Source organism: Salvia hispanica, chromosome 2, assembly GCF_023119035.1.
Source record: "Salvia hispanica cultivar TCC Black 2014 chromosome 2, UniMelb_Shisp_WGS_1.0, whole genome shotgun sequence".
NCBI classification, from domain to species: Eukaryota; Viridiplantae; Streptophyta; class Magnoliopsida; order Lamiales; family Lamiaceae; genus Salvia; species Salvia hispanica.
This window is the reverse complement of record NC_062966.1, coordinates 25998741-26009015: the sequence shown is the minus strand read 5'-3', so window position 1 is coordinate 26009015 and position 10275 is coordinate 25998741. Positions and strand designations below refer to the sequence as shown.

The window sequence follows — 10275 nt, the reverse complement described above, 5'->3', positions numbered from 1 at the left end:
AAGATAATTATATTTTTCGACTAATTCATTTGTTGGAGTCGAGATACACAAACCCAATTTTAAACTAATTTATCTGAATAATTGTGTGCATAAATTTCTATTGAAAAGTAAATTAAACTGAAGATGGTATATAGTATATACAGTAAGCTCATGTTGGATCAAAAGACCACAAAGTGGATGTAATTAATCTAGTCATGGTGAATCAGCTTCAACAAAAAATAATTATAAAACTACTCTTCAATAACCTACAACAAGACATGTATCTGTGATTCAAAACTGTGTATGTGAGGCATCTGACTGTGCACCTGACTTAAGGTTGGACTTAGGAGGAACAGCAATGGGTTTACGGTGTTTGTGCTATTCCTCTGCCTCGGGAGCCTTCTCAAGGTGGAGCTAAGCTTCAGCCGCACCAAGATTTTGCTTCTTTTTCACTTTCTTTTTTGGTAGTACTTCCACTGGCATGGCATCATTGGAATTGCTAGCCTTCACTCTTTCTTGCTTTGGTTTGTGCTTTTCCTCTGCCTCGGGAGCCTTCTCAAGGTGGAGCTGAGCTTCAGCCGCACCTGGATTTTGCTTCTTTTTCACTTTCTTTTTTGGTAGTACTTCCACTGGCATGGCATCATTGGGATTGCTAGCCTTCACTCTTTCTCGCTTTGGTTTGTTTACACTAGGGGTACTTGCAACGGGTAATGTTACATAGGGTTTAGGTCGAGATACAGCAGCACTCTGGACCAGCTTAGCCATCAATGATGAAGCATTGTCACAGGAGGCGGACAAAATTTTCTCAGGAACATGCAATGCAGGAGCAACGATACTAGCTTCCTTTTCGATAGTATCCTCCATTTTTTGTCCCAACTTCTTCCTCTTAAAATTTGCTTTTTCCTGAAAAAATTAGTGGTAAATAAAAGGGGCCGGTATAACTCCATCAGAGACCTGGAAGGAACTTTAAAGAGTTTCTCAAGGAAAAGCAGATATTATAAATAGTAAATACCGTAGACAAACTAATAGACGATTAAAACACCAGCGACACTATAGAAACCCATGGCAGGTAGCTCAAGTCTACTGCCTCGGAAATGCTTGATGACTTGATGTAATATATTATCAATCAACTATTCATAAAAAGTTACTGGGTTATTAAGGATGCTGCTAATCATATCACACAAACTACTTGGTTTTATTTAGAATATTAATTTGCTTTTTTTCACAGTAAATGAATTTTTCATTGAGGGAATTCAATTGTACTGAATCTGTCAAGTCAAGGAAATATGCCACAGATGAGCACACGTAGTATCATCAATAAAGCTACAATTGAATGGGAATCTCAGACAATAATATGCATAATCAACCATAAGCAAGTTAGCAACATCGGTTGAATTTAAAGAACATTCAGGATAAACATGCCAGGAATTAGTATATCCGATGCCCAACCTGAACCAAGATTAAAGAACACTCAGAATCATACTACTATAGTGATCCGCATGCATAATTTTAGTGATTAAAAAAGGGTTATCCAATTGCCACAGGTAATTTGTGCAATGTGAGTTCTGCATATATATATTGCTCCTGTCTCAATAAATACACAAGTACACATTTGAGCGCATTCTTATAGTTTAACTATGGCATTGACAAGAACTTCAGATTTCAATCTGGAAAGACAGAAAGTATTCAAGTAGAATGAGCAAAATATACGCATACCCTCTGTCGCCTTATTAATGCTCTCCTTCCTTTTACTTTATATATTGCGCATTTAATTCCATCAGTGTCCATGACTCCACCAGGCCATAATGCTGCAAGCTGCAACAGGGAAATGCTTACATCAGATTTTCAATTGCATAGCCCCTGTAAAACTGGAGGATACTTGATTAACGAAAATAGTTGTTGCTTCTAAGCCAACGAAGAGTGAAATCCACTTGCTATTCCTCTCTCTCTCTAACATAATAGGTGAAATCATGTCCACCATCCATTCCACCTGTCTTGAGTATATTATGAATGATCCAAAGCACATGACTTGGTTTTCTGCTAGTACATCTAGTAATAGCATTCCCTGCTGCCTTAAGCAGTAGTATCTGCCATGGAATCTCACACTATATGTGTGAGATCATTAAACGAAAACTAATTGTGGAAATTGGGAAATGAAAACATCCCTTCCCTCTCTGCTGGAGAAATGAGTAGCTGACATAGCAATACTCACAGCAGCATTGGCGTAACCACGCAAGTGGATCAGGAAAAAGTACTCATATCGATTGAATTTATCACCAAGGAAAATTCTTACATATCCAGGGGCACGGTCCACAACTTCCGACGACCGATATATGATAATGCAAGCATTTTACCTGTTCTAATTTACAATAATATAAATCTTATGTTGTTACCTCTTCAAAAAGTCTTCTCGCAGGGGGTTCTGGATCTTCTCCAATTCTCTGGGGATAAAACGCTATGGCAAGGAGGAAATATAAATCTACTAACAAGAAAACTCCAACAACTAAGAAAATCTGATATATTACCACAATATAAAGGTCATACAAGTCACAAATCTTATTCTCCAGTGCTTTGTCCATGCTGTATATTCTTTTCAAGGTTTCTTTTTCTTCATGACCAATTTCTTGGAAATCATCTGCACCAGTTTCTCGCAGAACCTACAAAGTAGAAAGACATCTGTTAATATAAAAATAAAAAATTGGTATCAATATTCAACACAAGATGAACCCTAGGTAGATGGTGCTGGAGGTAGTGTCTGTGTTGATATTACGCATTCCAATAGAAATTGCATGCAAGCAAACTTTATCCATTTTGCTTCATGGTTAAATATGAAATTTATAAGTAATTATAAACGCTAACAATCTATGCACGTCTATAGCAATTAGAGCAATCAAGAAAAATGTTTACTGTGGATATCATATATTGCACTCGCTGCCTAACCATCTCAACAACTTCATGTTTTGTCTTCTTCAGTCGATTGTCCTTCTCTTGTCTAGCTGACAACCCTAAATTGGCCATTGCTCTAAGATTTTTCTGACAAAAAGAATACTTTATTAGCTGGGACCCTGGTACAGTAAACACAAATGTTTCAACATGTTGCATTCAGTAAACTGCTGATATAATAATAAATTAGTTCAGAATAAGAAGGGACATATAAGGTTCATGAAGGTCATTGCTAAATAGTAACTACAACCAAGTATAACCTTCCCACATCCATGATCCACTAAACCCTACAAGGGTACCATTAAGGAGGGAAAGTAATGAACGATAAAGGGGAAGGAGGCCGCAAACCAAAAGAAAACATGAAAAACTGAGAGGGGGAAAAAATTTAACTGCACTGCTAATAACAGTAGACTGTCCACTTAACCAAAATAATACTAATTATACTAACCATTGAAAGTAAAGGGTTTGTAGTTAAAGCAAAATAGTAATCCAATATTCCTATTCATATTTTGATTATCAAAGAGGAGATACCTGCAGTGTGTTAAGTTTCATCAAGTGGCCTAAGATGCTCATCAGACGATTGATTACATCCTTTGGTATTTTTCCATAGCTACCTTGCTGAAGCATCCCAAAAATAAATATAATTGGCATTGCCAAGTAATAGAGTTGCACCCTCATGAAAGCACAAAGCCACAAATCAAGCAAAGTAATTGATCAAGTGCTAGAGATAAGAATAACATGAACTTATAGCATCTTAAGTACCGCTAATCTAGCAACTTTAGACAGCTTCTGCTTTATTTCAGGTGATAATCTCCTTTTGATTGCTTGAGAAGAATTATCGGGATCATGTACCTCTGTTGAAGGTGGTCTTACTGTTATTTCAAAACATATGAGAAAAAGTAAGCAAGCGTGGCATGATATATCATACTAAATGAAAGAAAACTATCATGGCCGTAGAGTTTGTAAATACATTCTGCAACTATCTTCTGTAACTCTCTAATGGCTTTTTCAAGCACCGTAATTTTTGGTCTAAAATTAGATGCTTCTTTTCTTGGAGCGTGGGGAACATTCTGAAAAGAATATGTATTAAGACCCAATCAGGGAACAATAATAAATCAATTGCAGAATGAGATAATGCAAGAAAAATGGAGAGACCAGTACGGCCAATATAGATCTCTAATGGTTTAAGATGCTGAATTCCTACGTTTGAGATCAAGGACATGGTAGGAATATGCATATAACAACCAGCATGTAGAACAGTGCAAGAAACATGATATGTGTGGATGAGATATGGTTTTGTCATTAGTGATAAACTGAGGTGAGAAGATATATCAATACCACTTCAAAGTCATTTAAGGGAGTCATCGATCATCATTAACCATATAATAAGAATAGGTCAGCCCTTCAAAATAGTGTGCGATTAAGTGTCCCCAATAGTAAGGAAGTTCTCTATTTCCAGAGAAGTACTAAATGTTATGGCTGAAGTTATTTTCAAGGAACCAGATCAAGAAAGCTACTAAATTAAATCCCTAAACAGAAGCAACTAGAGATAACCAAGTCCTTTTCACAGTTGTTAGAAGATGGAAGCTACTACATGACAAATCATATCAAACAACTGTGTGAATAGAGATAACAAATTCACTAACAAACGCAGCACCCAAGTGAATCACTCACTGCTATTTGTGGCAAGTCTCTGCTCGGAGTAATATTAAGGTCAAATCTTCCAACAGAGCCACTTTGATCCTTTTTTTGGATAGATTTGTCCAGCTCCTTGGCATTATTTAGTTTGCCATACTGAGGTTTGCTTACAGATGAACTATTTGGCTTCTGCGTTGAAGCATCTTGAAGTTCACTACTGTCCTTCGGTTTCGTATTGCGATTATGTGATGAGATGAACCCAGTCATTTGATGTTTTGCATCCTTGTGCTCTAATGATGCTGCAGGATTTATCGCAGTCGGGTTATCTGCATTTTTCTTCTTCAATGAAGCTTCAGTTGCATTTGCTTGGGAAGCCTCTAGCACATTCGTACTATGCAAGTTGAACTGACTAGTTGTATTTCTTTTAACTGAGGATGGTGATTTTCTTTCTTTATTTCCTATTTTGATGTGTTTATTTGGGCTATGTCCATCTTCATTCCCACCTTGAGTTTTTGTCACATCTTCACGTCTCCTTTTCCTCGGCTGTTGTTTATCAGTTGTTGTAGATTCACTGCACGTTTATAGAGAATAAAGACCTTCGCCAACTAATTGAAAAAGGGAAACTTATGAGATACGGTACCGTTCCCAATTATTTTGACAACATAAGTTGAAAACCAGCTACAGAAACAGATGCTGTGTGCAAGGAAGGATCAAAATACATGATATATAAATTTGACTGAAATACTCAAGGATCTTACCAGTATATCCTAAGTGGTAATTATATTCTCTCACATTGAAGGACAATATTAGATGCAATTAAAACACTGTATCACTTATGATTCAAAAAATAAGAGGAAAAAAGAAAAGAAAGCAGCATTTGCTTCACATACAGCTCAAACAGTTACTTCTATAATATTCCAATATATTTCAAAATTTATTACTCATTTCATTTAATACAGGTCTTATAGGAAAAGTCAGCATAAGAAGTCTGAAGCAATATATACTTTCTACCTCGACGATTAGAGTGTAGTAAAAATAAGTTTTGATTTTTTGATATTACATCTTCAATTCCAAATTTTAGATCAATCATCATATGAAAAAGTATTGTGGATGGTCTTAATGTCTTATAACGAAAAGGTTCTAATAAAGACTGTATGTTGACCTTAGAAAGTAACATAAGTAAATTGCCATACATCCAGCCGAACCTAAATAATCCAATTGCTAGAAAACACCACAGTGATATAGTCAAAATACTGATTTGTTGATAAAAGACATGAAAGGAAAATGTAAGGAAAACTTACATGCACTCCAACTTCCCATGGTTAACAAAAAACCCGTCATTTTTTATTGATGAGTTATCAACCTGGGTATAATCATCCTGCATAGCCAACAACGCAAGCAACATGCACATCATAAGAGGTGTGAGAAGGAGGAGAACACAGCTAGTTGATGAAAATGCAGCAGTTACCAGCTCAGCATCATCAATAAAGGAATCCTCAGTATCATACTCATCATCATCTGGCAAAACTTCTTCGTCTTCACTAGTTCCATCGCCCTGAAAGTGCCACCAGTATATCATGAATTATTCTGATGCCAGATTATCACAGCCATATCACCAATCAATAATCTAGGTGTCACAACGTGTTATATTTGCTAAAGTAAGTCATTCTTTGAAGTGCTTAACAAGAATCTGTCAAATATGCACATGAAAAAGGCAAAGGAAGCAGGTTCCTAATAAGCTAGATCCTCCATAAGCCCTGAATATTGGCTACAGGAGGAATAGCAAGAATGAAAATCCAAACATTCCGTTGCTAGTCTAGTCATGATTAAGCAACAAAATAGCAAGATGTATCAACCCCGAATTTATCTTAATACACATTGAGACTAAATGCACCAAGCCAATCGACATTCTCCCCCAACTAAAGAAAAATGCTAAATTCACCAATCCTTGTCTAACATACCGCATACATTGGCTCATTTTTCTCAATCACAGTGCTCAGACGGTTCGTCTCAGCCTGACCTAGAGAATCCCTGTCTTCGTTCTCCACCGGCTGCTCGGAAGACGCCAATGCAGGTGGCGGAGACGGGGGATGAGGCTGCTGATTGGCCGGCGACGACGAGCCAGCAGCTTTCGGTCTATTGGCATTAGGATTGCTGGAAGTCATCTCCTTAAGAAGCTTCCTCCACGAAACGATTGTCGTTTCTCCCGGCCGCAGCTCCACCGTGAACCGCAGACGGTCGCCGTGTGATTCGCACGTGGACATAGGTTTTGACGCGGAATCCGATTCCAAACCGCCGCCGTCGATCATTAATTCAGAGTGCCACCAACGATTTGAAATTTATGGGGAAACCCTAGGTGTGGAGCTGATGAAATGAGATTTTTGGTTCCTCTTATTGGAATGTTTAATGTTGAGGGACTGTTGCAGTTGAATCAATGAACTAAGAACTGTATAAGGCACACATCTATCATTAGATTCATTTTCATCCCCAAATCTTCATATATTTCTACAGATTGTATCATGATATTAAGAGATCATCTTTGATAAAGTTGGATAATTTATGACTAAAGTTTATTTTTGAGTTTCACATATGATCATTTTTATTATTTATATTTTAAAAAATATGTTTTTATTATTCACACCAAATAGATCAACTTAGTAACATGATGAAAAAAATCTATTTAAACGTATACGTCAACGACAACATGCACCTAATGGATTCAAACCAAAAGGTAAGTATATTTTCAAATAAAAATATTATTTTAAGTTGAACTGAGGATATTTAACTTTGAGAATCTTGTTGAAAAAAAGGTTAAGTGTTTTAAGTTTTGATATCTTTTCCTAGAGTTTACAGATCCAATTATGACATCTCTAATATGACTCGATCCTGGTCATGTTTGCTATTCACAAAATAGATTTAAGAATACACAAAAGGTGCTTGAGTTAGTGTTGTATCGGTACAAATCACAACAATATTGATTAATCTAGCATAGTTTTCATATTATTTGATGGCAATTTCCTCAATTTCTCCCCCAGTTAGCAATCCTATCATCATCTTCGTCATTCTTCAACCAATAGTTGAGCGGCATCAGTTCACCATCGAAGTTCGTCATTGAAAGTGGTTGATTGGACTTGATGGTCCTCACATTTAAACACATTGTCCGACTTGAAAAATAATAACTTTAAAGATTGATCAAGAATTCGTAATCGATTAATATGTAATCGTATCTATTAGGATAGGTTATCATCAATTATAAACGAAAATTGAAAAAAAATTGATTATCTATTACCAAAAATAAAATAATTATAACTGAATATTCAAATTGAAATAAGTATAATAGTGGTAGTTATAAATAACAAGAAGTGCATTATATCATCTCTACCCGTACATAAAAAAAATGAACTTGGATTTTAGGCGTATAAAATTTCTCAAATCATACACTAAATCAAAACTTATTTTTTAAAATTTCAATTGAACAACACTAGATATAATGCTACTACAAATTTTTTGAAAAATATACTAAAAAATGATGTCAAATTTAAATTTGTCGTGAATGGTTGAAGTAAAATTATCTTTTCATGAAATATTAGTTCAAAATGATATTACGTGTAGTTTTCATAATTTCATGTAACCTCAATCGTATGTGCTGCCTTCTTATTTCTCTTTCACTTGATCGTATGTGCTGCCTTCTTATTTCTCTTTCACTTGAATTAGTGTATTGAGTTATTATTTAATTACTTAATAAAATTAGTTGATTTTTTTTTCAAACTTTTTCTGTTTAGTAGTAATTTATTTAAATATAAAATTTAAAATATCAATGTTTATCCAATATAATAAAACTAAAGTTATTCAAATTTATATTCCCGATGTTCATATTACTAGGATTATTTTTCCGCTTAACTTTGCTTTCACGTCAAACAAACATTGTTAAAATTTTGTAAAGACTGCAATCCTTTTGCACTCACTTAATCATTACTCTCTATGCCCATGAAATTTTATGTTGTTTTGCCATTTTAGTCCGCCCATAAAAAATTATTAATATATATTTTCTATTTTTGGTAAATTAATTTTATTTTTTACTGATTCTTTGCACTCACATTCTATTATAAAATTAATATATAAATATGCAATTCTCGTTTCACTAACTTTTCCAACACAATTTCTTTTAGGCCGCGTTTGGTTTGACTTTTAGGGCCAGTTAGAGTGCATTAAATGAGCACTACATCTGTTTGGTTTGTACTTTAATTTTGCTGATAGGCCCGAGATTGGGCTTCAGCCCGTCGGTTTAGGGTTGTAAAGCTAAGTTACACAAACTTTCAAAAAGGCTGCGATAAGAATCTTTCCGCTAACGTAAATCCTTTTCTGTAATACACAATTACCAATTTCTCCCTGGTTTTCTAATCAAAAATTTCTTCCCCAAATTTGAATTCAACGACTGCACAACACATTCTGCTCCAAGATCCAGAATCGTTCTCGTTCTCAAGGAAGGCGTCGTCCCAATTTGGCCTCTGCCATCGCTCATCCACACCCAGGTGAGCTCTAAATATTGTAGCATAACCGCATAATTAAAGCCCGACGCATCATTCTGTGTTCAATTATGAAGTCTTTGTAGGGATTTGGGGCTTTGTAACAGACAGTTGTTACACAACATTCAAGCCAATTTGAACCTGAGTCTTGAATTATTAATTGCTATGTAGTTGGTTCCAACTACAACATTAGAAGACTTGATTTCTCGTATTGTATTTCGCCCTATTGCGTCTGGAATTCATGATTTTCTACATTGTTGAAACACTTTCAATTTCTTCGGGACTTTTTCGGTGTTCGAGGTGGGGAATTTCTATCAAAAGTTATGCGTAAATGCAATGGTTGTGTACAATTTTACCCAACTCACAAAATTCTTCATACTTTCTGGAAATTCTGAAATACTTTGATACTCCCTCCGTCCCAGAGAAGTTGGCACACTTTCCTTTTTAGTTTGTCCCACAAAAGATGTCACATTTCCCTTTTTGGAAAAAGTTATCTCTCACATAAATATAAAAATTATATTTTCTCTCTCCATTTAACACACGAAACAAAACCTCCTAAAATCCCGTGCCATTTTCAAAATATGCCAACTTCTCTGGGACGAAGGGAGTACAATTTAATGAAGTTGCTTCATGTTTTGCTAAAACTGGAGGTAATTTTCACGGAAGAAGAATTTATATAGATAGGGTTTTGTTTGGACAAAATTGGAAACCATGAAAGTCTGAAAGGGTATTAATGGAACTTTGTAACATTAGGTTGATGAAAAATACAAACCAAATACTAGATATTCTTTAAGGCAGATAATATAAATGTCAATCCAAATACAAGTTACGGATTATCGATACCCAGAAACAGTGGGCTATTAAATGACAAACTCTTTTACTAGAGTATTGTTAAATGTCAATTCTCAAACATGCCCTTACATTTCTTAAAACTCTCGTCAAAAATCTCGTCGAGTCAAACTTGACAATATTTAATACAACCAGTCCTGAGTCCACTAATAAATATAGGAGACAACCAGACGAGTAAATTCCTCTATTGCCCTCCTCATTTACAAAACTTAGCATTCGACCACTGCAAATAGCAGCTCAATCAAGGGTAAATTAAAACCAGCCACCATTATAAATCCAAAATCCCCAAAAGTCAGAAACCATGAATCAAGTAACCTAGCAGCTCATGCCTCCACAAACA

The 10275-nt window shown here is 35.5% G+C and overlaps 2 protein-coding genes across 4 annotated transcripts in view; one reads left to right on the top strand and one right to left on the bottom strand.

The window, feature by feature from the left end:
- Window positions 1–86: 86 nt before the first annotated feature.
- Window positions 87–7073, bottom strand: LOC125203763 (ubinuclein-1-like). 3 transcript variants are annotated; one of them, XM_048102202.1, is made up of 12 exons: window positions 6522–7067; window positions 6029–6115; window positions 5862–5938; window positions 4597–5131; window positions 3893–3992; window positions 3685–3794; window positions 3454–3540; window positions 2920–3012; window positions 2505–2636; window positions 2373–2420; window positions 1696–1794; window positions 87–882 (listed from the first exon to the last, which is right to left on the bottom strand). In XM_048102202.1, the coding sequence occupies exons 1-12, from the start codon at window positions 6867–6869 to the stop codon at window positions 394–396; spliced, it is 2205 nt and encodes a 734-aa protein (XP_047958159.1). In that variant the 5' UTR covers window positions 6870–7067; the 3' UTR covers window positions 87–393. The 3 variants fall into 3 exon arrangements, with proteins under 3 accessions (XP_047958159.1, XP_047958158.1, XP_047958160.1); XM_048102201.1 differs by having other exon boundaries at window positions 2887–3012; window positions 6522–7066; XM_048102203.1 differs by having other exon boundaries at window positions 857–882; window positions 2373–2434; window positions 2887–3012; window positions 6522–7073.
- Window positions 7074–9409: 2336 nt separating this feature from the next.
- The window catches only part of LOC125206582 (histone-lysine N-methyltransferase ASHH2), a 13303-nt gene continuing 12437 nt past the window's right edge, over window positions 9410–10275 (top strand). The window contains exon 1 of the mRNA XM_048105827.1: window positions 9410–9413. Coding sequence (XP_047961784.1) covers window positions 9410–9413 — 4 coding nt within the window. The remainder of the gene's footprint in view (window positions 9414–10275) is intronic.